This window comes from Podarcis melisellensis, assembly GCF_964234715.1.
Source record: "Podarcis melisellensis genome assembly, chromosome: 3".
In the NCBI taxonomy this organism is placed as follows: domain Eukaryota; kingdom Metazoa; phylum Chordata; class Lepidosauria; order Squamata; family Lacertidae; genus Podarcis; species Podarcis melisellensis.
The window spans coordinates 117,884,498-117,911,317 of NC_138530.1; the positions used below are offsets into that span (position 1 = coordinate 117,884,498).

The window sequence follows — 26,820 nt, forward strand, 5'->3', positions numbered from 1 at the left end:
AAGGGGCAAACCCTGTTGTGCTAGGGGGAACTAGCTCCTGCTAGCTCAACTATTTAGTTGAATCCAGCCTGCTATATATAAAACACCACTCTACCCCAAAAGATAAGCAGAAAAGTAAGATCCATAAGGTAAAGGTAAAGGTACCCCTGCCCGTACGGGCCAGTCTTGCCAGACTCTGGGGTTGTGCGCTCATCTCACTTAAGAGGCCAGGGGCCAGCGCTGTCCGCAGACACTTCCGGGTCACATGGCCAGTGTGACATCGCTGCTCTGGCGAGCCAGAGCTGCACACGGAAACGGCGTTTACCTTCCCGCTAGTAAGCGGTCCCTATTTATCTACTTGCACCCGGAGGTGCTTTCGAACTGCTAGGTTGGCAGGCGCTGGGACCGAGCAGCGGGAGCGCACCCCGCAGCAGGGATTCGAACCGCCGACCTTTCGATCGGCAAGTCCTAGGCGCTGAGGCTTTAACCCACAGCGCCACCTGTGTCCATAGGTCCATAGGTCTGGGTAAATAAGCATGTTTTTGCTTGGAAAGTAAAAAGAGTGATGGTGCCGGGCATTTCTTCATTGGAAGAGAACCACCACTGAGAAGGCCCGTTCTTTTGTCACACCCTCTGCGCCTGCCTAGGAGGTGGCACACAGAGGAAAGCCTCAGATGAAGAACACAGGGTCTGAGCTGGTTCTTGTGAAGAGCGGTGGTCCTCGAGTTACTGGGCATCTGAGTTACACAAGGCTTTAGAGGTGAAAGATTTGAAAACTTCACAGGCTCACTTTGAATTGGGCCTGCAGCTAATTGGCAGCCATTGCAGTTGGTCCAGGATTGGTGGTATGTGTTCAGATTATCTTGCCCCAGTGATCAATCTGGCAGCTGAATTCTGTATCAGCAGTTTGCAAACAGTTTTCAAGCACCATGTATAAAAACATTGCAGTAATCTAACCTACAGGTTACCAGAGCATAAACAACAGACGTCAGACTGTCCAGATAGGGCTGTAGCTGGTCCACCAGCTAAAGCTACTAGAAGGAACGTGGCACCAATGAACCCTCAAGCCACAATACATGATCCAGAACTGCCCCAAACTATGCACTTGCTCTTTCAGAAGGAGTATAATAACCCTGTCAAAAACAGGACATATCCCACTCATCCAACCTAGGGAACCAATCTAGATCAAACTTTAATTTATTGACACTTTTCCAATCCATTATTAAGGCCAGACACTGGTCTAGTGTTAACAATCCAGTTCCAATTTCAATACTGGATTGTAACTTTAAACAACAGCCTTGCTACGTATGCCAAAGGTGATTGTGCCCAAGATAAACAGCCTGAGAACTTTTTTTGGCAAGGGAATGCAAGGATGTATCAGTAAACAACCACAGTCTCAGTTCTTTCGTTGCAAGGCAGTATACGGACAAAACTAGACCCAAAAGGAAATTCCAAGTTACCCTTGAAGAAAGGAAAACAGAAATTGGAGGGAAGGAGTTCAACTGCTGCTTAGAAAGAGCTGTATTTTAAGAGACATGTGATGGAGATTGCGAAAGTGACAAAATCCATCGCGAAAAATTCAGCTTTGTCTCAACATTGTTCTCTTCACGTGCATGGGAAAATCCATTACGTAAACGCAGTTTCCACATGTTAAAGCAGCCAAGTCCAGATTGCTTGCATCACAGTTCAAGCTTGATCTCCACACCTCACATGTACAAGCCCCACCCTGCCTCTTTGTTCTTTGGCTCTGTAAGCAAATCACATTCAAACAAATGCACACAAATGTATCCTTTCTGGTATGTGGTCGCTAACCAGTTGCTAAGGACATTTTGGCTTAGTATCAAGATTACTAACAGAACAACTGCAAAGCTTAAGTTTTCAGTTCATCTGGGTAACAAGACACTGAACTTTAAAATGAAAGGACAGGACAGAATTAAGAGAATTGATATATTGTTAAAAGCATAATCAGGGCCGGGGTGTGTGTGAATGAAAGAATAAAATATAGATTCAAGAATCCTTACAAGGGGAGGGGAAATTATAAGATAATAAAATATTTTGCTTTTTACCACATGACCCAAACCAGATAGATTACCTATTGTCAGGGACTGAGCAAATGAGGAAGATGGGTAGGGATCCCCAGGAGCCTTTCAGAGAGAAGGTGGGGGGCGGACAGTACGGACCTCAAATTGTGGTTTCAGACAGGTCATACAGAAGGAGGAGGAGGAGGAGGAGGAGGAGGAGGAGGAGGAGGAGGAGGAGGAGGAGGAGGGAATTGTTGAAATAATGAGTGGTGAAGGACAGGAGCGAAGTAACATTGACCCAAGACAGGAGCCAGATGTGTTGGAATCTGCAGCAGTCAAGTGACTTGCTGTCTTGGGAGAGTTTGCCAGAAGCCCGACCCTCTCCGAGACGCAGGCGTTCGATGAGAATCTCTGACCCAAGAGCCCAGAGGGAATCTGCCCTTCACACTCGCAGTAGGCAGCAGGAGTCTGATTGACGGGAAGTAAAGGTGAGGGAGGTGGAGCTTTACTCTGGGCAACGTCAGACTGAGAGTAAGCTGGGTTTGCTTGCATTTCATGAGTCCTTAATTGAAATAAAAGAACAAGAAAGCGCTCTCTTTCTCTGCATCCTTGATTTCCTCAGTGGGAGCCAAGAGTCATTGGCAGTACCCTGACATCTATATATGTTAGCTAGACAAGCAACTAGATCTTCCCCAGCATCAAACAAGCCAGCCGCAACAAGGAAGAGCTTGAGAGGAACAGACAGAGGGAAGTGCCTCATGAAAGCTCCCACAGAAGCAGTTATGCTGGCAGCTCAAGATGGCTTGGTTTTTTTGTCTCTCCCAGGTATACTCTGACAGCCCAGAAGTGTAGGGAAGAGGGAAATTACTCAGGCCCAGGTGACTGGGTGAGCAGGCGGCCCCTTTCAAATCTCTCTGATAAGTCTTCTTCTTCTGTGTAAAATGAAGAACCCCCTCCCCTGCCCCTTGGTTGAGATGGCTTGGGCTCTACATTCCTGGCTTTGCTCTAACCTTTTATTAGTTATATTCCTTAAAATTCCTTTCAGATCCTAAGACTGTCTCAGCTGCTAGGTAATCCTAATCATCTGTCTGCAAAGTCCAGTGGGAGGCAGAATTCTTCACCGTGAAAGACAACAGCAGCAACAAGCTGGTGTTGTCCGCCTTGCACAAAGCTAATGCCAATGTGGAATGTGGAAGAAGCAGCTGGCTGCCTATCAAGAGAAGACGGAAGCCCTGCAGCAAGGGATGAGTGCATGGGGTGCGGCCTTTGGGAGGGGAAGCCTGGCGGGGTCGCCAACCGATACGACCGCCATCTTGACGCCGCATTTCTCTGAGGTCCCAATATCAGGGGGTGCCATTTCATTCTGCTCCAAGTGATGGTCTCGGTGGTTCAGGGTTTCCAGTCCAAGCAAAGGAATTCCAAGGCAAGAGTTCAGGATTCGGCTAGTGCAATGTTGCTGCAGCACCAGACTGAAGCCAGGTTGAGCCTTAAATGGAGCTGCAGCTCTCTCTGGGTTGCTTGCTGTGTTTCAGGGGTCTGGCCTGCTTTAACACAAGAGCCGTCTTCAACATGCTTGCACATGGAAATGGGAGCAAGCTTGCTTTCTGCTGTTCTAGAGGGTAGAAACCAAACCAACAGATTCAAATGACAAGAAGAAAGACTGTGACTAAACATTAGGAAGAACTTTCTGAGGGTAAGAGCTGCTTGACAGTGCAATGGACTCCCTCAGAAAGTAATAGATTCTCCGTCACTGAAGATTTTAAAGCAGATGTTAAATGACCACCTATCCTGGATGCTTCAGTTGAGATTCTTGTATTGTAGGGAGCTGGAGGTTGGGGTCCCTTCCAATTCTACAATTCTCTTATTCTAACGCTTCCCCATTCCAAAATGCTGTCCCAATGAAGCATTTAGGCTGCTTGGTGGTTGAGTATGCCCTGGGCACACCCTCAAGTCTCAATGGCTTCACTAGGATTTCGAGATAACGCTCAGTTGGCTTTGATGAATGAAACTCTAACAGCCCCAAGAAAAGTAGCAGCTGTGCTTTCTAGGAGAAGGAATTGTGTTCCATTGATCCAACCATGCATTTAACACCGGACTACATGATCCTTTCAGAAGAGCCTACTACCCAAAATCAGCTTCACTATAATAAAAAAGCAAGCCTAAAATACTGAACATTTTAAACTTTAAAACCGGCCCAAGGCTGGCTCTTGCAAAAAGTACAACTCCTCTAGCTTAGACTGAGGGTATCCAAAGTGTAATTTTTCAGCAGCTGTTTGGTGACACGACAGAATGGTGTTCAGGAAGCATGCAGTTTCTTCTTCGAGGAAGCAGTATTAGGCTAAAGAGCTCCTGCCATCAAAGTGAAAGCACAATTTACTCAGCGCCAAAAGCTGGACTCTTATTTCCCCTGTGCACAATAGAGGCAAAGGGCAGTGCTTTGGAGCTGCTGCACCAATATGCTTTTCTACTGCTGACTGTGTAATTTCAAAGAATGCTTCTTCCTACTAAGGGAGCCATTCAGAAATGCTTCTTCAATTGCTCATGCAGGAGAGTCATGCTCCTTTAATGGATTGTTTTGTTCTTCACAAAACACCATGCTGAAGGTCTACCCAGTGTAGACTGAGAGAAGGGGAGAAACAGAAGGTTAACTTGGTCCACATCACAGTCCACAGCAAAATCCTGAATTTCTCCCTCAGTTGACTTAGGAAGGACAAAGGCGAATATTATTCATCACCTGGAGTTTTCTTCTGTGTCGTAGAAGATACAGGACTATACACACACACACACAGGGATCTAGCTTTTCTTGGTGTGGCTGCATCTCCTAAGAGAATGGAAGCAAGTTTAAATGGAACTGACTTGCTACTCCCTTAGCCGTCAGTACATATTTCACTGAGGACACCACCAACCCACACTTCAGTGCTTGTTGTGACAGCTGGATGGAAGCAACTTTGTGTGATGAAAATTATTAGATGTATGACCCTGGTTTCTTCTCGGTTGTTCTTTCACTTGCAAGATATGCTGTTTAGTAACAACATCCTCCTGACTTGTCATCTTTTTCAAGATTGCAAAACACACCTCTAACATGTGATCTTCTGCTCGATTATGGTAATATGAGACATATTAATTAAAATGTGTTTATGTAATTAAATGGGAGAGGTACGTTCTACTCAATGTACATGCAATGTATATAATAAGCAGGCTTGTGTGACAGATTACTCTTTCAGTGCGAAAGTTTGATCCTTATAGGGCACCAGTGGCATCAACGCCTTTTAAGGGAGTGCTATGGATGCAAGCACATTGCCTTAAGTAAAGAGCCACAACACCAACTCCAACTCTTCTGCAATTTGAAGGTCATCTAAGTCCTTATTGATTATTGTTTGTGAAGCACAAGACTTGGCTTGGGCCCGATTGTTGTTCAACATATTTATAAACAACTTGAATTAAGAAACAGAGATTGCTGATCAAATTTGCACATGACAACACACTAGAATCAGGATTCAAGCTGACCTTAACAGATTGGAGAACTAGGCCCAAAGTAATTAAATGAATTTCAATAGTGACAAATATCAGGTTCTAAAATTAGGCCGGAAGAAGCAGCTGCAAAAATATAAGATGGGGGACACCTGGATTGCCAGTAGTATATGTGAAAAGTATCTACTGTAGGAGTCTGAGTAGACCACAAGCTTAATATGAGTCAACAGTGTGATGCAGCAGCTTTAAAAAGCTAATGCTATTCTAGTATAATGTCCAGATCAAGGGAAGTCTTAATGCCTCTCTATTCTGCTTTGGTTAGACCACACCTGGAATACTGTGTCCAACTCTGGGCACCACAATTTAAGAAGGATGTTGACAAGTTGGTATGTTTAGCCTGGTAAAGAGGAAACTGAGAGGAGATATGATAGCCATCTTCAAATATCACAAGGGCTGTCACATAGGAGATGGAGCAAGCTTGTTTTCTCCTGCTTCAGAGGCAAAGATCAGAACCAACGGATTCAAGTCGTAAGAAAGGAGATTCTGATTAAATATCAGGAAGAACTTTCTGGCAGTAAGAGCTGTTCTACAGTGGAATGAACTCCAACGAGAGGTGATGGGCTCTGCTTCTTTGGTGGTTTTTAAAGCAGAGGTTGAATGGTCATCTTGTCATATACAGTATAATCTAGTTGAGATTCCTGCATTGAAGACTCTTGGGGCACCTTCAGCCCTACAATTCTATGATTCTAGGAACTTGTGCCAAAATTAAATTTCACAGGTTGCTCCAGGAAAGTAAGAATCATTAATCACGCAAGTAAATGAACAACTTAAAATATAAAGTTTGCAATATGGTTCAGCCCACATGGGCATAGCTGCGGGGGGGGGGGGCAAGGGGGCAGTTGCCCCCCTAGAGCCAGCCACAAAAAATATTGAAAAGCATTGAAAGCACTCAATTAACTGAGGTTCTGCCCCCCCACCCCAGCAGAAGCCTGCTCCCCCTAACAAAAATCCTGGCTACGCTTAAGAGGCTTGTTCAAGATTAAACATGTATTCTACAAGGCACACAAACTTTAAGAGAGAGACCCATCCACTGATTAGTGACTTTAATCTTTTACTGCAGCAAGACGCCCATTAACCCAAAAAGTTCAAGAAAATATTGTGCACTCTCAGGAAAATTGTTTCCTTCTGCTCTTTTTAATTTTAATATCAAAGTGTTAAAAGCACCAATTATGGCTCATTATTAAAATTGTGAATATACAATGTAATTTTTTAATATCTTTGGATCACATGAAGAATGCAAAATTTTGGTAGACAAGGGGAAGAGAAACCACATTGACTATTCAAAGAAGGAGGAAAAGCTGAATTTCATGTTTTCACCCAATCCATGGACAGCTTCAAATCTAGACAATATTGTATTACACATAATTGCGTTAATCCTAAGGCATTTTAAGGAGTATTTGAAGTAATACAAGGGAAGTCTGTTTTACTATATTCACAACGAATCTGAAATTACCTGCTCCCTGTTTTGCAGAGTGTTGGTTGAATGACCTCTCCTCCCCCCACCCCCGGGATCTAGAAGGTAAATAATTTTCATACAAATATCTTAATAACATCATGTGACTTTGGTGATACCAGTACTTTCCAAAGATGCACTTAATTATGCTTTGAAAAATGATTAGATGGGCATACTATGGAGCCTTGCAAATAAACAGAATTAAATAACTTCTAAATAAACATTCACAGTTCAAAAGGTAGGAAAAGTTCATAAAAAAATACACAGCTTTACACAATAGTGCCATCTAGTGTTGAAACATAATATTTTATTCCATTTATTGGATGACCTATTGTCCTTTCATCCTTCCATGTGAGAAATGTACAGATTTTTAAAAAAATCATCAGGTTTGTTGTATATGTGTGTCTTTGTCCACATACTCCAAGAAAAACCTTTCACTTTTTCCAGGCCTAATTTAGGATTGTCAGTCACGGACAATACTCTTCTTCATTTCTACATGAAATAAAACTGAATGCATTAAAGAATTGAAATAAAACACTAGCGCAGGTTGGGAATATTAGTACAAGGAATAGATCAGACCGCAAATAATTTTTTTTTAAAGTACTCTAAGGCAGCCCATTTGGTTTCTTCTTTTGATTCTTACGATAACTAAATGTTCATGCCACCAACAGTTTTGTTTCATTTATATCTCTGCCTTTCCCAACAAAAATCAAGGTGGCACACCAAAGGTTCACAGTTGATTTTCCAGAGACATACTTGTTTTGCTTCAGCCAAAGTTGTTTTCAGAATAGATTCCGATTCTGGACTCAGGCACCCTGGATTTATTTCCTTATACCAGGGACCCCCACTCTAGAGTGGGGTTAAAACTATTTAGCAGTATTTTGTATGCTCTGCTATAAACATGTTCCTCTGTCTCTTTCAAGTGTGTGGCCCTAGTTAAGTATGCTGTATTCAGTGGGGGAAATTTATTTTGAAATAGAAGTCCATAACAAAGTTTTTACAGGGCAGAGGCGATGGTGCAGCCTTATTTACCATCTGCACACCATTTATGTTGAACCTTTTGCTCAGAATTATAATGGCCTAACTATTGCATTTAATGTTGCTATTTTCAGACTATAAACTATTACAAAGTGCATGATGAAAGCTCCAGGATGGTCCCTTATAATATGTGACTACTAGTGTTGTTTGTTCAGCAATAGATAGCTTCTTTGGAGACTAGCGAAGTGGAACAAACCCGTATAATTTATTTTGAAGACATTAAGGGGACAGTTTCCTAATGTTGATGTGGATCCTTCCAGAATAACTAAACTACTAAAAGCTTTGATATCATTACAGGAAAAATAAAATTTACTGTTTTAGGTGGTTGTTGTGCTACAACCACTTTATGGGATGTTGTTAACCTGATTGCATGCATTCATCTGCTTTTCTTTGCAAGATATATTATATGCTGCGGAAACGGCAGTACAGCGCAATTGTGGAGACCTGGGAGAGCCCCCTCCTTTGCCCCCTCTAGCTGGTTTGGAAGAGTGTTTGGGAGATGAAAAGCAGCAGGAATGGCTTCCCCCCCCTCAGATGTTTGCCCATCCTGTTTGCTGCCCACATGGAGCTGGCAGTGGGCGCTTGCTTCCCCTCTTCTGCCCCCAAGATATTACAGAGAGAGGAAGGAGGGACAGGGGTTGCCCTTTTCGGCCAGCCACTTGTTGCCAGCAGTCACCTGGCAGCAAAGACGTTTGTTACCCATTTTGTCGCCTTTTCTGAACATGTGGCTAAAGTATGCTCTGTGCGTGTAAGAGAGAGAGAGACAGCACTTTGGTGGAGACAGATCTGTGCATGCATGTATGTGAGTGAGCTGCTCAGAGAGAAAGAGGGGTGAGCGAGAGAAAGTGGAGTGGCCACCTGGTATATTTTTCATGATACTAAGGAACGTTTCCTGTTGTTAAGACAGCAACAACATCATATTTGTCCTGGTGGGTGGGTGTGTCAATTTTATGCTGTCTCTACAATCAGGATCAGGTAGGACAGGGCTCACTTTCCACAGTTATCATGAGGTTTTCAGCGGTGAGGGGACCCTAAAATGTATGCACTAATCATGCCCCACAGAGCTCAAAATTCAAAACGTGCCTACTGGTACAAAAAAGTTAGTGAGCCTGTCTTAGACAAGTAGCTTACAAACAATGTACAAATATGGTAACTGTTCCAAAGCACAATATCTTCATTTTTCTTTTCAACAATTAAAACTAATGCAGAACTTTTCTATATAATACGCACCTACACCATTCTTGTATTGTATTGATGCCAGGATATTTATAATCAACACTGCCTGGCAATTGGTCATCAGAACAATTTTCAATACATGTAAGACTTAATACAACTGCCACTGTAATTTTTGCATTTTATTTTCCCCTGACTTCATTACTTGCAATCTACTCCAACCACCAACCACTCTGCCAGCTTAGAATAAAAAAGTTATATATGCATCAGGTGAACTGAACTTCAGACCATGAAATACAATGAAATAACATTTAAGGGGCCACAGGACTCTGTTGCTTTTGCTGCAACATAAGCATTTAACTGAAGGTGCCAAGGATTTATACAGGTTAATACAGGTAGCATTATATCTCAAACTGCTGCATCATAATTTGTTTGTGTCAATATTTATATAACACTCTTCACCTATGGTCACCTATGGTCAGGGGAAAAAAATACAAGCTTTAAAAAAATTAAACTGAATTAAAAATTTAAAAGAGCATCATGGCACAATACAAAGGGGAAAACTCATCAAACCCATCCTGTTGAAAAACTTGGTGGAAGAGTTAAGTCCTTTATCGTCATCAAAAAGAATGGAGTGAAGTGGCAAGAAACACCTCAGTGGGAAAGAAGTTCTACATGCACAAAGCCATCACTGAAAAGGCCCTTCCTTGAACCTTTACATCTCTTACCTCATCTGATCGAAGTACGGACCATCATGAGGGTATCATGGAGTTTAAAGGAGTTGATGCATGGACGTAGCCAGGGTTTTTGTTAAGGGGGGAGCAAGCCTTTCGTTAGGAGGGGCGGAACCTCAGTTAGCTATGTACAGTGGTACCTCGGGTTAAGAACTTAATTCGTTCTGGAGGTTCATTCTTAACCTGAAACTGTTCTTAACCTGAAGCACCACTTTAGCTAATGGGTCCTCCCACTGCTGCCACTGCGTTGCCGCTGCATGATTTCTGTTCTCATCCTGAAGCAAAGTTCTTAACCCGAGGTACTATTTCTGGGTTAGCAGAGTGTAACCTGAAGCATATGTAACTCGAGGTACCACTGTATTTTTATTACAGTTAGCTATGTATTTTTATCCCTGCCCCCCCCCCTTGGCTATGCCCATGGGTGGATGTGAAAGTAAGCTTCCCTTATGATCCACACAAAATTCTGTGGACATCTAGTTTAGATTGTAACTCTTCTTCAAATCACTTTCATTTCAGTCTCCGCGTTATGCATACGAGCACTTCAGGTCTGTGGAGACATGTCTATTTTGTCAATCTGTGAATCCAGACAGTACTGAATGACCGAATACAACAGTTTTCAGTGCAAAAGCTTGGTCTCTCGCCCTCTGCTCTTAGACCAAAACTACGGCCCTCTGGCCAAGGCCGGCCCCACCAGGAGTCCCAAAGACTCTCAGGAAAGTTATTGGAATAAGGCTAACAAACATACTTTTGTCAAATAAGGAGTGCCCCAGAGGAATATTAATGGAAAGAAAAAGTATGTTTTGTAAGTGTACAAAATTGCATTTGGCTTCTTGCCAGTAAAAAGTCCCGTCCCCCACCCTCTTTTTGGTCTACAAGTATATAAAAAAATCTGCACAACACCATCTTTGAACAACAGAGCCAGATGTTAAAGACAAATGCATAGGAATTACGGTAATTTTTAGTTATTAAAAATGTACTTAAGACGTTTTCACATTTCTTAGCCATAATGCAAAGTTTAGAGTTATGCCAGTTTAGAGTCAAGAAGTATGCACACACTGCTACTTGTTTTGAAAGAGTAGCATCTAGTTAAGTAATATGCTTATTAAATATTACTGCTCTATTACCTGTTATAATGTGTGTAAAAGTGTACTTAATGCAAAGCTTATTGCCACATATTTATATTAGAACATGTCATCCATAATGAAATGCGTAAATAAATAAAAAAATCATAAATTACCTATTTTTTAATACTTTAGCCACTATATTAGAAGAAAAATTATGCAGTAACAATTGTGGGTATCCCTCCCACCCAAAAAACTTTTTTGAAATCTTGGTATGATTCCCCCCCCCCCCAAACATATGCAATTTAGTAATCGGGTATAATTTTACATCAAATACAATAAATGAAGAATTTCCTACTAAAACATATGAAGACTCAGACACTTTTGTAACATACTAATGTTTCAAAAAAGTATATCTCATATCAAATGTTTTTCCTTTCTGTGTTACTAATCAATTGTTATATTATGATGTACTTCTGAAAGAATGGCGAAATAAAACATTTAACGAAGTAGGTGGCTTATGAGTAGTATCCATCACTTCTTTTCTAAAACCTGGGTATCTCAGAACTGTGAAAATTAGGTTTCTATTAGCATCTAGATTCTTTGTGGATATCACTGGCAGTTATATTTGCAGCTTTGAAGTTTCCTCTAGGTCTGTCATTTGGTTAGGCTGCTGATGGGCGCCTGGGGTGCTTTGTCCTCCGGGATGCTATTTGGCTTTAATTCATCTTTGATTATAACCAATTTATGCATTTTATCTGTTTTATATAAACATCAAAGGGAGCAGAGATACCTACTCTGCAATCCCCATTACAGACAAAGGAGGTGCGTAAGTGATCTTATGTATTTTTAGTGTGAATTTCTAGGCTCAGCTTTACCGTCCTCAAAAGTAGATATAAGACTTACTTACAGAGTTAACATTGCATTATATGCATGGCAATGTTTCAGACTTTACAAATATTTTCAAAGCAGACATATTAACTTTGTACGTAATTTTACTTGTAATCACTAATCACTACCTATCCAAACTATTCTTCTACAAATTAGATTCCAGTAAGCTTCAAAACTGAAGATTTAATTGACTAGAAATGAGCAGGGAGTTTTTTGTATGAATCTGGGGTGACTAAAAAAACTAATTTGGGGGTGTAAATGTCATGACTTGCATTTTTGAAGTACAGAAAGTATTGGTTTAAAGTGTAGATATATTTTCTATTCTATTTGATTTAAGAAGGTTCTAGAAACTTTTCTGTGTGTTACAATCTAGAACAAGGGTCAGCAACCTTTTTCAGCCATGGGCCTGTCCACCGTCCCTCCAACCATGTGGTGGGCCAACTATATTGGGGGAAATGAACAAATTTGTATGTCCCACAAATAATCCAGAGATGCATTTTAAATAAAAGCACACATTCTACTCATGTAAAAACACACTGATTCCTGGACCATCCGGGGCCGGATTGAGAAGGCAATTGGGCCACATCCGGCCCCTGGGCCTTCGGTTGCCTAACCCTGAGCTAGAAGCTAGCACTTTGTAACTGGTGCAAGCTGAAACCCTTTTTGCTGACAAGTTTCGTCTATGCTGAAAGCAAGTGTTCTTTGCGTTTAAGCTGGTTCAAACTGGTTCTGTTAGGACTTCTGGTGTTTGCCGCCATGGCGAAAAGCAGCTCCCACAATAGGGGAAGCCAGTTAAGTGCAGCCAATTAAGTATAATTTGAGAGTAATTATCCTTGCAATGCCCCCCCCCCGGGTCGGGGGTGAATTTACACTTGCAGATTGTCCAATGCCTGCCTCCCGTTCCCACAGAATGCGGGGGGCAGGGAATGCTGAATGCACAGCACTGCACGTATCGGAAACTCTCCAACGCAGCCACCATGAGTGGAGGTTCTTCTGTTTTTTAAGATGGATCTGACTTTGGACTTAAAAAACAGGCATGTTCCGGATGAAGGAGACAAGATGCCACTTAGTGCCAAGGTCTCAATCTGGAGAGTGGTACCTCATGTTACAGACGCTTCAGCTTACGCAATTTCAGGTTGTGCACAGTGCCAAACCCAGAATTACCGGAACAGGTTACTTCCAGGCTTCAGCGCTTGCGCATGAGCGCTGAATCGCAACCCGCGTGTGCACAGACGCGGTGCCGCAGGTTGCAAATGGTGCAGGTTGCGAATGTGCCTACTGCATGGATCATGTTCGCAATCCAAGGTTCCACTGTATACCGTATTTTTCCATCTATAAGATGCCCCCATTTATAAAACACCGCCTGTTTGGGGGGACTCAGATTTAAGAAAATGGGGCGAGATGACACCCCCTCATTTTTGACATTATTTTTTAGGGGGGAAACCTACTTATACACGGAAAAATACGGTAAACTCCTCTTGCAAATTACTGGATATGGAATAGTTAAATACGAATGAAAGTCATCACCTCAGTGGCTGTTAAAATAAAGGATCAAGACTGGAACTGTATTATTTGGATTAAATATGAGAAGTACGAAGGAACATCATCTCCTAAATCAGAACATGGCAAGTCACTCAAATATGTTTAATTTGGAATGGGATAATTGGCTCTTTTAATTGTATTATGATATGATATTATATTAATGTAGGGGGGGATTTGCTACCCCTTAGAGACATCACTTGTATGAATAAGTACACAGAAACACTATGAAGTATTTTTTCCCTTGACCTAAACTACTACTATACATTTACAACTAAACAGAACAACAAATATTTCAATATACCATATTTTTCTGTGCACTGGACGAGGTTTTGTGACACAAAAATCATGTCAAAAAACTGGGGTCATCCAATACATGGATAGTGGCATTGGGGGGAAAAAACCGCTGCGCGCAGGGAGCTATCTGGGAGCGCTGGCTGGAGGCGTGCAGCTTCCCCCAATGCCACTGTGCGTGGGAAGCACTCCCTGGATCGTTTCCTGCGTGCAGCGGCATCAGGGGAAGTTGCCAACCAGCTGGCTGGAGCACAACTTCCCTTGATGCTGCTGCACAAGGGAAACACTCCCTCTACCTGCGTGCGGGAAATGATCTAGGGAGTGTTTCCTGGCCGCAGCTGGGGGGAGGGAGAGAGGCTCAACAACTTCTGGCAATCTCCCCTCTTTTTCTAAAAATTGAGTCCCCCAAAATAGGGGGCAGATCTTATACCTGGGGGCGTCTAACAGACGGGTAAGTACGGGACTTCTAGAAAACAGTAGTTTCACACCCCTCTGCAAGGCATGCCAGTAGACTAGGATTTTCTTGATTTATCTGAAAGATGTATAATCCCACCTTTAATTCCATCAATCCAATTTATAGCAGATTTTAACTTTTCAAATACAAAGCTGTTAAACTCTGTTTGTAGTGTAGCCAAGAGAGATGCCTGGTGTTGTCTGGTGTTCCTCTTAGAACTACTACTGCCCTTGTAATAGCCCAGGGGTAGAGTTGCCATACGTCCAGGAAATCCCAGACATGTCCTCTTTTGGGGGGCCAACATGCCCATCCGGGGGGAATTTTATATTTTAAAAGAAATGTCCAGGGGGTTTGTTTGTTTGTTTATTGGCTTGGGCTCGGGCTCCTCAGGCGCAGGCTGTTCTGTGTGCCGCGGCCGCTGCCAGCCCAAGCTGGGGAATGAGGCCCCGCGTACCTTCACATCTCTTTCCCCAGCTCGGGCTGGCAGTGGCTTCTTTTTTGCTCTTCAAGATATGGCAACTCTAATACTGCCCTCAAAACTGTGAAACAGAGGTTATGGGATGTTGCCCTCAGTGATTTACAATCTCACTCATATGTGACCAGTGGCTCATCTGCATTAGGAATTCAGTATCTGCAGGGTTTTCTGACACCTCCCTACCTTAAGAATCTGACCGTGCCAAACTATCACTGTCCGTTTTTAAAGGTCAGATTAAATGTTTTTCCATCTGAAATGTTGAGGGGAAGAGTGCCTGGCATCCCATACCAAGATAGGCTGTGCCCATGTTCCCAGGATGTTGAATGTATGAAACACATTTTATTATAATCTAGTCTGTATAAACAGGTTAGACAGCGTTTGTCAAACCAATATTAACAGAACAACCTGGAATTGCTGACTCCTTTTATGATAAGATTCTCCTTGAGGATAAGGCTGTAGCAAACTTTCTCTCGGAGGCAGCAAGAATCAGAAATCAGTATATACAGTGGTACCTCGGGTTACATACGCTTTAGGTTACATACGCTTCAGGTTACAGACTTCGCTAACCCAGAAATATTACCTCAGGTTAAGAACTTTGCTTCAGGATGAGAACAGAAATCGGGCTCCGGCGGCACGGCTGCAGCGGGAGGCCCCATTAGCTAAAGTGGTGCTTCAGGTTAAGAACAGTTTCAGGTTAAGAACGGACCTCCGGAGAAATTAAGTACTTAACCCGAGGTACCACTGTACAGGCTAAAGCTCCTCTGTTGGCTAGCAAGGCGGCTCTTACGCCTTAACAGTGATATATACCATTATTTGTACTGTGTATTTTGAGTCTATGGACCACTATAAAGCTGTGTGTGCCACAATTCTTCTTTTTAAAAAGCATGCAGCGGTTGTTTGTTGCGTTCTGGCAGGTGAGTGATTTTTGGCATTCCCCCCCCCCCAAACAATCAAGCAGCCAATTGCCGCTTACAATCTCGGGCTCACTCCAGAAAACATTCGCCCGTCCCCCCTCTTCTTATACAGGGGAAAATACCTGTAAAAGGTGGCATTGTGGGATCTTCTTGTCCATTTTCACAGTGGAGAATTGGCACTTAGAAGAGGCCTAATTGGTAACAACTCTTTTCAAACATGTAATTGAAAACAATTAGCCACTTGTGATCAAGTGAAGATGCTTGCCAGGATAGCACCTGATATCTCCACCATCTGGAGCTGCATGCCTGGGGATCCTTGGATCTTGACTGTTTTAAAATTCTATCCTTTATAGGATGAAAGTGTTTCAATATTTAGAACATCTCTTCTGGATATATTGCATTTTCCAACATTTAAAATGCAATTTTTTGGATCCTTCCAGCAATGGAAGGTTTTCTCCTATTGCAGAATGGGTTCCACTGTAGTGGGGAGTTCTGCTGGAAGCAAAGAGGATGTGGTTTTCAATGAAACCAACACCAAACAATGGCCCTGTTCCAGGAGGTTCCCCAGCCCTGCCAAACAGAATTATGGGGATACAAGAGAGTTCTGGGGGAGGAGAAATAAGCAAACTATTGTCTTTCCCCTTCTGAATCAGAATTTTAGGAACCAAAAATTTTTATTGAAAAACGGCTACTAGGCATTCCATTTTGGCGATTATAAACCCTGGCTGAAGAAGCCATTTGGCACCTAGTTTGTATATTTGAGTTTTTAATACTGATTACATCTCTTCCCCCGCCCCCCCATCCCAGGTTTTGAAAAATAGAGATCCTCCCTACCCATCTCAGTAAGCATTGACATTGTAAATGAACAGTCCAGTTCTCAAGCATGTACAGTGGTACCTCAGGTTACAGACACTTCAAGTTACAGACGCTTCAGGTTACAGTCTCTGCTAACCCAGAATTAGTACCTCAGGTTAAGAACGTTGCTTCAGGATGAGAACAGAAATCGTGCGGCGGTGGTGCAGCAGCAGTGGACCCCATTAGCTAAAGTGGTGCTTCAGATTAAGAACAGTATCAGGTTAAGAATGGACCTCCAGAAGGAATTAAGTTCTTAACCAGAGGTACCACTGTATAAATATCTACTTAAATTAAAGGATTACTTAATTCCAAGTAACGTCTATCTTGCCCAGGAAGAGAAGAATGACTTTTCTTCATATATTTCTAAATTGTTAATGTAACAGAGAACCTGAGGCTTTCACTCCCATTCACAACACAGAAAATTAGCTCTCCAGGAAAATCCAAGGCATGTCATAAGAAATTGGAGGCCATAGGAACAGAACTACCACAGGCACAGAATATGCAATTAGAAGATCCCTTTAAATTTAAAATAGCAAGAAAACTGATATGATGGTGTATGTGATGGAATGATCATTCCAGCACAAATGGGAAAACTACACAAAGATTTGTTATGCCTCTTAAGAGACATTAAAATATAGTGAGAAGTGAGTGTTCAAATCGAGCAAGAAAGATACTGCCAACAGCCATATTTCAGGTGTTACCCTGTGTATTAGAAAATGTTGAATGACATCAGATTACACATAATGAAATCTATATGGTGATGCAGCAAGAGACGTTTCCCAGGACAAAAAGACCACCATTCCTCAATTGTGACAGAAGTGTAAATGCCTCCCACCAAATAAATATTATTAAATCAATAATGCCATCCAATGCACACTGAAATTAGTGGAAAAGTTCCCACATTTTGAGGATAAAATATAAATTTAATATTAACAACTGGATCTTGAGAGCACTCATCTGAGGGTTCTTAGAGAACACAAACATGAAATAGCTGATCCAACAAATATGCAACCTGTTATTGATTTTAGAAAATGGGTCACTAACCTTTGACCCTCTGGATTCTGCTGGAGTACAGCTCCCACTACCCATGACTACTGCCTGGGACAGATGGAATCTGGTGTACAACAATATCTGGAGGACCACAGGTTAGTCACCCCAGATGTATTCAGAAGGAGAAAAGTGTACAAAGTACATGTTTTAGATTTCAACAGGTATATATTAAATTTTATTATGCTGTTCTTCAGAAAAGTAGGTTCATTCATTACATAAATGAAGAAAAAAACGTTGGAGAGACTTTGAATAAATTGTAGACAGGGAACTATAAACATGAATTGGTATTGCCTGCAGCACAAAGAAATAACCCTTTAACACGAATGAACAAGCAAATCTTCTCCATGTAACTGATCATAAACAATAAGTTTGATTCTAACAAAATTCTGAAATGTTACCACAAACTCTGACACCTGTGCACATACCACTAATAATCAGAGGCAGAACCCATGGCAGATCATGCAAATATAAAATAGCACTTTTCCTACTGCATAGGAAGGAGACCGGTACAACACACCACTCTCATTTCTCAGTTGATTCCCACAGTTGTTTTCATGCCAAACAAGGACCATAAGAAGGTCCAATACAGACATGCCTAAAACCCAAACATGGATCATGCTTCTAACAAGGTTTTGGAAACAAATAATTAAATGAAGCCTAATTTGATATGAGCTTTATTTTGCTTTAGTTCAGGCTTCCTCAAACTTGGCACTCCAATATGTTTTTGGCCTACAACTCCCATGATCGCTAGCTAACAGAACCAGTGGTCAGGGATGATGGGAATTGTAGTCTCAAAAGATCTGGGGGGCCGAGTTTGGGGAAGCATGCTTTAGTTGGTTTAGCCCATCATCCTCTGAAGACTTTGTGGTAACTGTGGCCATGATCTTCAAGTATTTCTTCTAGGATTCAGGTGCCAATCAACTGACCAGTTGTTGTTGTTTATTATCTGACCAATCAAAAATCATCTAGAATTCTACTTTGTGAAGATGGCAGCCTAGTTTTCTTTGTTTCTTATTGTAACATGAAATAATCAATGCTTTAAATTAGGAATCAATAACTGGAGCAATGACTATAGCAATGAGCTTGCCAGAGGTCTACCCTGGAGCATGGCAAAGGCCTGGTTCTTTACTATCTTCCTCCCCTCTAGCAAAACTAATTGCTGACTAGGGCTTTAAAAATTAAACACCTGGTCATTTGTCCTAGTTTTTTTGACAGGTCAAATGTCCAACCCTAATTATTTCAAAGGCTTCTTCTGCTACATATAACATGTGAACATTCAATTAGCAAATAAACCTCCCACCTTCCAATTAGCATGTGGTGCTAAGTTCAATGTTTACTCAGATTTCAAACTGCCAGGAAAATGCAGCTGTTAAGAGCCATGCCCTTAACCCGTGTGCTGTTTGGGCAATATGGGATGGTGTGGCTAATTCAAGCTTCCCTACTGCCTTGGGGCTGGAAGTCTGTCAGCGGCATAGAAATGGGCCCAAATTCCATATTTGTCTGATCCCTAGAAAAGACACAGAAGGCCTTTTGCACCAGCAAATGCCTCAGCTAATGGAAGAGAGCAGAAGGTGATTGTTCCCAATTCCTCCTTCCTTGTATAGTCCCATCCATCTCTAAAAATCTGCTCCAGGGTGTTAGGCAACATGGAAGAGTGACATGAGGGGAATTACTGCTGGAGTAAATGACAGAAATCGTCTCCACTTCTTCTCTTTGCAGAGGCCTCAGCATGATTGAAGACTCTCCCATGAGCAGAAGGCCTCCTTCTCTTTGCAGAAGGTAGCCATTGAAAACAGGACTGGCCCACCCATGAGACAACAGCCTCAGGTGGCAGGATCCACTGGGAACCCAATGTCAAACTTCCTTTCCCCCTTTGTTCCTGTTGTAGATCGTCCCTCACAATTCTACCCTGGTGAAGCAGGGTGCCATTTTAGGGTCTGCTTCAAGTGCCAAAATGTCTTAGGCTGGCCCTGAATGGATACAACCCTGTCTTTTTTCTTAGATGACCCACTACTGGGCCTACTTCAAGTATTCATAAAAGACCAAACACACTGTGAGGAAAAAGGCACCTACACATCTGAGTTATTACTAACATATCTCAATCACTGTCAGCAAGAAAATGTAATTCAGTGTAATGACTTCTGACTAACTCTTTTAATCCTTCCCTTTACAAATGAAGCAGTCAATCTTCATGCTGTCAGCTAAAAGATCTTTCAACATAGTAGAAGGTTCTCAAAACAATCCCTCAGAACTTGCCCCAAGATCATTCGTTCTATGGTTAAAAAAAATAAGATTCCTTGAAGCACATCTCGTAAAGACCACTGGAGATGCCAATATGTTTAAAATATAAACTCACTTTGCCCACTTTTTGAAGTGAAAGCAACTGCATATCACTTGCACATTTTGGTGTTTGTCAGCCTAAAAACAAAAAAGTTTGATCTTCTCCCAAAGGCACACTTGACATCTGGTTTGAAGATCTCACTGAACTTTAGTATAGTTTAAACTATAGTTTAATGTGTCGTGCTAACTACATCACTGAATGCCTTCTCAGAGACAAAACATTGCTTCAGAGAATCAGCAGCGGTAAAATGCCAAGAGAATGTCCTTCTCCCCCTCTTTCAAGATAATGGGACCCCTTTGATCACAGCAGGAAGAAAGAGAAGAAAGAGAACTAGAGGGGGAAAACTGAAGGTGAAAATCAAGTTCCATTGGGTCAGTAGGTCAATACCTAAAATGGAAAATGATTTCACTGCAAAGAAAGAGAAGCAATTACACTAAAAACATATGTTATACAATTAACTACCTACAATTGCATGATAATTGCAAGGTTTCAGTTTAGTCAAGAACAGAACCAATAGAACGTATTTTACATATTTCTTTTCAGCGCTGGGGTAACAGTCAATTTTTATTGCTACAATTTTAATGCTGGGAAAATATTAAAGAACACTTTGAAGCAGCCTGAGCAATTATTAGAATATTGATAGATTTCAGTTTCTAACCCACCTGTCAGTTTAATCTACACCCTGGGGGTACCTTTATCCAGGGGTTGGAATCCTATAGAAAATCTTGAAGAACTTGTTAAGTAGCACAATTCAAACAGTTCCAGAGACACATCACCTGTGATTCTCTACAAAGCAATCTTTGACAGATAGATGCAGGCCACAAGTCTGTCAATGACCTATAGAGTCATATAATTTCAAAGAATCAAAAGCGCACTAAATTCACCCTCAATTCTTCATTTGCAGTCTTGACTTGAATTCAAGTCAGCACTGAACTTAAAAGGCAGCCCTGCTTATAGAGCAGGCTTCCTCAAATTCGGCCCTCCAGATGTTTTGAGATTACAATTCCCAGCATCCCTGACCACTGGTCCTGCTAGCTAGGGATCATGGGAGTTGTAGGCCATAAACATCTGGAGGGCCGAGTTTGAGGAAGTCTGTTATAGAGGAACAATCAAGAGTACATTCTAAGCCTCTCAGTTGTTCCTTTGCAACCTTCAGCTTTACCAACTCCACAGCTGGGATTGACAAAATCTTTTTTCTTGGATACCCACCCCTTTTCCCTTTTAATTTTTTAAACATTTTTTGCAAAGTGTGTAAAGCTGAATGTGCGCAAGTTAAATGCACGTGAGTTGTGAGTTACCTGTATAGTGGCCAGGGTAACAGTGTAATCAGGCAAGGTAAGAGATGGGTGGAGCAGCAAGCAGATGACACCACCTGGGACCATGAAGATCTCCTGGAACTGCTGAGCTTAAAAAGTCCAGAGGCAGCAGTCAGGAAGGATAGTTTTGTGGAGAGCAGAGATATAGACTGTAGTTCTCTGCTAGCTGGGAGGTAAGGCATCCCAGACCCCCTCAGCTGGGGAAGTGCCCGCTGTGCCACACTTCTCCATTGAGAGGCGTGCAGTTGCACTCCCCTCAAGGGAGAAGTTTAAAGGAGCCCCCACCTTGCCTCCAGCACGAGCCAGCAATGGGGTAAGGTCTCTGTTAGACTTCCCCACCCACCCTCTACCACCGCCTGGCCCATCTTTGTGGGGGGGGGGGAGCACACATCGTGGTACATCAGGATGTCATGATACTTAGCTGCTGATATACCATGATGTTGAAAACCAGCTATCACCCAGCCCTAGTCTGCTTTTTAGTGCACCTAAAATCAATTGCTTATTAGGAGCTACCCCACATTTTGTTCAAAAAATTGCTTTGCAGAGGTAACCACCATAGAGTTATCAAAAGTAGGGTGTCCGTGGCTTGGCTTGTGAAAAATAAGGGGTCCTCAGTAATTAGCTAATTGAGAACCACTGTAGTAGAGGAACAGAGGAACTGTATGGTGCCCACAAGGAACCAGAATTATTCAGGTAGCCTTTTTGGGCCTCATTGTTATTGATCCCCGACGTCACACAGCTCCCAGCAAAAGGAATCTTGGAACTACTGGATCTTGCTCAACCAGTCCATGATGGAGAAAAAGTTATTTTGATGGTATACTACATCACCTATTAAAACCCCAATAACATTTGAATGTTCATCTTAAAAGAATGATTTACAGTTAATCCTATCCATGTATACTCAAGCATAAGCCACAGTAAAGTTACATCCACAGCATGCATTTAGATCACCCCTATACCACTTTAATAGTCATTGGTTCCTGCTAGGAATCCTGAGAACTGCAGTTTGTTATGGTTGTTGAGAGGAGACCACTCACAAAGCTACCCTCAGCATTCTTAACAACTACATTTCCTAGGAATCTCTGGGAGACACCATGACTGCTAAAATGGTATAAAGGTGAAGGTAAAGGGACCCCTGACCATTAGGTCCAGTCGTGGCCGACTCTGGGGTTGCAGTGCTCATCTTGCTTTACTAGCCGAGGGAGCCAGCGTACAGCTTCCGGGTCATGTGGCCAGCATGACTAATCCGCTTCTGGTGAACCAGAGCAGCTCACGGAAACGCCGTTTACCTTCCCGCCGGAGCGGTACCTATTTATCTACGTGCACTTTGATGTGCTTTTGAACTGCTAGGTGAGCAGGAGCAGGGACCGAGCAACGGGAGCTCACCCCGTCACGGGGATTCGAACCGCCGACCTTCTGATCGGCAAGCCCAAGAGGCTCAGTGGTTTAATCCACAGCGCCACCCGCATCCCCTAAAGTGGTATAGGGGTGATTTAAATGTATGCTATGGGTGTGATCCAAGTCTGATGAGATTTTAATTCCAAGTTTAAGTGTATAGGATTGCAGTCTTAGAAACAAGCTTCTCTCCATCTATTGCCTGACCAACTTAACTGTTGGAAGTAGAAAGCATATATGGCCAAATAAGCAACATGGTGTGTGGCTGGTTGAGAGAAGAGTGTCAAAGTCCGGGGCAGGGGAAAACCTGACCCAATGCATGCAGCCACTATCTCTCTGAGCATGAGAGGACACAGAGCTAGTCTTTTGCTGGACACTTATCGTGGGCAGGTTCATACAGGAGGATGTAATTTAAGGGTTTAAAGAATGGAAGAACTTTCTTTTATGTATATGTAACATTTATTTTTTAGTAACATTTTACTTTCTATATAACATATTTTTGTTAACCGATGGGTGGTATATTTTCTTTTTAATTTTGTGATGTAACATTTAAATTCAATTAAAAAAATATATAAGCAAAATATACTGTATTTTTCACTCTATAGGACGCACTTTTCCTCTCCAAAAAAGTAAGGGGCAATGTGTGTGGGTCTTATGGAGCGAATGCAGGCTGCGCAGCTATCACTGAAGCCAGAAGAGCAAGAGGGATCGGTGTGCACCGATCCCTCTTGCTCTTCTGGTTTCAGGAATAGACACGCAAAGCCTCTTGAGCGCAGCCGGAGTGCTCCTCCCTCTTCGCTCAAGAGGCTTTGTGTTGCTATCTTGTTTTGTTTTCCTCCTCTAAAAACTAGGTGCGTCTTATGGTTGGGTGCGTCTTATAGCGCAAAAAATACAGTATATAGCAACCTAAACAAGGTGAACAAGGCAGTGGAAGACAGGAGTGCCTGGCGTCACGAAGAGTTGGACACGACTAAACAACAACAACAAACAAGGTGAACTGAGCCTGAGCAATCAACATAAAGCTAGTGTTCTGTTTTTCCTTTGGGCTATTTAGAACTCTATAGCACTGCATTTCAGAGGTAGTTCTACTATTCAGAGCATGATGATCTTATCAGGATGTTACCAATGTATGAATGACTGTGATCAAACTTATTCTCACCAGGATCTGATAAAGAGGTCCCTTTGTGTTCCCCTCACTTTCATGTAAGTTAGTAGGTAAAGCAAAGGTTTCACCAAAATTAGCATACTATCACATCAACCTGTTTTATTCCACTTGGTGCATGTGACAACATGTTCAGTTTTTGTTAATTGGTTCTCATGAAAACTTACAGATTCTGGCTTCACACAATTAACTCAAGGCCGTGTCAATTTACTCTTGGCAGAAAGCCAATGTCTGCTTGACCTAGAAACTACTTACTCTGATTGGTTAACGACCAGCACTCAACTCTGTTATCTAGGAATGCTAGCACAGTTTGTGTAAAGAGGGTGTGTTAGGAGTAGAAGTGCTATGTATGGTTAAGAGAGAGAGAGAGAAAGAAAGGATTTATTTTGCTTTGTTTTATATGCAGAAACTCTGCTGGTTTTATTTTTCCTTTTAATAAATCCTGTAAATAGTTATTCTGAGTCTAGCTGACTAGTCATTTCCACCTCAACTAGCTTCTTCGCTGTGCAGGAAAACTCTGCTACGTTTGGGCTAAAGCCATTAGAGCTACAGACACCCATATCGTTCCACATTAATTTAGAGGGACTCCTGGGGATATTTCTGTCAGCTTGTCACACGGTCTCAAAGCACGTTCCTGGTAACTGGTCAGACAGGAGGCTTTCCTACTCTGAGCAGCAAAGAGAGAATGAGAGCATCCAGCCAACTGACCACTCCTTGGAGGTTTTTAAGTAGAGGTTGAACGGCCACCTGTCATGTATGATCTAGCTGAGACTCTTGCATTGCAGGGGAGTTGGACCAGATGGCCCTCAGGTTCTCTTCCAACTCTATAATTCTATAAAGAAGCTGAAGACAAGATTCCTGCCGTTAAAAAAATTATATCGTATTGGTGTTACTAGGGGTTTAGCCTGGTTTATAAAAGAAATGAACATTTTTTGCAATAAAAATATTATTTAAAAATCTTTTGTCCTGTTAAAATTTATTCATTCTATTTTTTCTATTTTGGCCTGGTGTAGAAAAGAAAATTAACAATCAAATAACTGGTGTTGATATCTATGCTACTGATTACTTCTACAGCTCTATTTTTAGACAAAATGTGCCAATTTAAACATTACTGGTACAGTAGTACTATAACACAACAGTTGTAACAATACGTTAAAAGTAAGTAAAAATTTGTCAGTTTAAGAGTTAGACCCATATATCGTGATATATTAAAATATTGTGATGTTTAGCTGGTGATATGTTGAAAATTAGATATCGCCCAGCCTTACCTGGGATACTAAAGTTTAGACAATCTTTAATGAAATGCAATATTCATTCCCCCCCCTGCAGTAAATTTCTGGTGACAAAATTAAAACTATGCCTCATTTGGGAAATGGTAAAAAGAAACTAGATTATACTAGTTCTTATAAGCTGCAACTGCTTATGATGCTTGAAGAGCATTTTGCTTCAGGTATTTGAAACTTAATACTACTTAAATATTCTCTGCTGGATATTGTTACAGTGGAATTCGAAGTATTTCCTGCAGTTTGAGTTCAAGATTACTTGACTGGTGCTGAGAAGTACAAAAAAAGGTATCTAAATGGGCACAGTTGTTTTGTGTCCCATTTCCTACTTTAACAGAATGAACTACTAGTTTGGATCAATGAATTTAGACACCAAGTAGATTTATTGTAGTTTTAGCTGTTTCACGTGTCTTATGTTCCTTACCTATAAGATGTTTACTGTACAGGTCAACCCTCATTCCCTTCTAGGTAGACTGAAAATTGCAGCAATCATTTTAATAACATTACTCAGTGCAATCCTATGCAACTTTACTAAAAAGTAAACACAAACGTTTATAGAGCTTACACCCAAGAACAGTGTTTCTCAACTTTTTTCCAACTGTAGCCCCCTTCCGACCTTGTTTCCTGCCTGTGGCCTCTCCTGTCCTACAGGTAGAAAGGTAGCTATTTAAATGTTTCATTTGTAAATAGAACATTTTTTTAAAATTAAAACTCATTTGTCACAGATACGGCCCCTGGGTACCCCCAGGATATTTCAAGGGGGCCTCAGGTGAAAATTGCGTAAATGGGGGGGGGCCACGGCACGAGACTGTGTAAACTGTGTCTGGAACTATGTAAAACTTGCTAAATCCTCAGAAATATCACACCTGTGGCCTGAGCCACAGTAAAAAAAAACCCAACCTTATGTGTGATGTAATTTCTGACTGTTGTAAAGGGGATGTCCTTCTTCACACCAAAATGAAAACCCTTAAAAGAGATGTTTCTTCTTGGTTCTGGGTCTTGCCTCCTTGCGGGGGGGGGGGGGGGCTCTACTGCAACAGAGAAATAAAGATCTGCCTTGCTTTCGCTGCCTCCATCCATTCATCATGGACTTCGGGGACTCAGTCCGTTGGGGGGTGGGGCAGCAAAAGCAAACCACCCCTATTTTTCTTTATCAAAACAAAACATTTAAACAGCTACCTTTCTACCGGTAAGACAGGAGGGGCCACAGGAAGGAAACAAGGTTGGGAGGGGGGCACGGTCAGAAAAGGTTGAGAAACACTGTGCTAGAGTGGCAATTATGTAAATTTCCACAGAAAAGTCATCCTGCTAAAACAACTCATTTCATTGTTTCCATTCTTGCAGTTGCCTGCCTCCAATCTCACTTCACTGCATATTGGGCCTCTCAATTTAGCCTGGTCTGGTCTGTGTCACTGGAATGCTTTTTGCAGCTGATGAAAGTTCACTATGCAAATCCCAGGAAATTATGCCGGATAAAGTTATTTAACATGCACCACAGCATCATGGAATTATCCAGTCTTCTACTATTCTTTCATTTCTCAGAACACAGTAGGAAGGCCATTTTAAAAGTAACTTCATAATAAAGTAGAATAATTCGCCTACAAAGCTTACTGATTTAAAGGACAAAACTCCACAAATTTTCATCAGAAATACAGTGAAAGCAAAGCAGGCTTCCTTGTAAGGTGGGAAACCAATTGCAAAACTTTCAAAGAATACACACACACACACACACACCACTCCACTCCACTGTCATACGACAACATTTGCATTTCTTCAGCTTTCCAGTCATTATGTAAATTGTACCCCACAACTCAATAGGCAGTTTATTTGTGCATAGGAATTGTGTATACTTGGCAAATAG

At 41.9% G+C, this 26,820-nt stretch overlaps 1 protein-coding gene across 8 annotated transcripts in view; it reads right to left on the reverse strand.

Moving 5' to 3' along the window:
* WDPCP (WD repeat containing planar cell polarity effector) overlaps positions 1-26,820 on the reverse strand; it is a 170,431-nt gene that overhangs the window by 139,527 nt on the left and 4,084 nt on the right. For 5 of the 8 annotated variants that reach the window (XR_014166928.1, XM_081906219.1, XM_081906217.1 and 2 more), the window contains exon 1: positions 18,763-18,791. The exons of 2 other annotated variants lie outside the window; for them this stretch is intronic. Coding sequence is in view for 4 of the 6 variants with exons in the window: in XM_081906219.1 (XP_081762345.1) it covers positions 18,763-18,776 (14 nt within the window). In the remaining 2 variants the exon portion in view is untranslated. Of the gene's footprint in view, positions 1-18,762; positions 18,792-25,859; positions 25,929-26,820 lie in introns of those variants that run through there. One more of the 8 variants, XM_081906214.1, reaches the window with a different exon arrangement.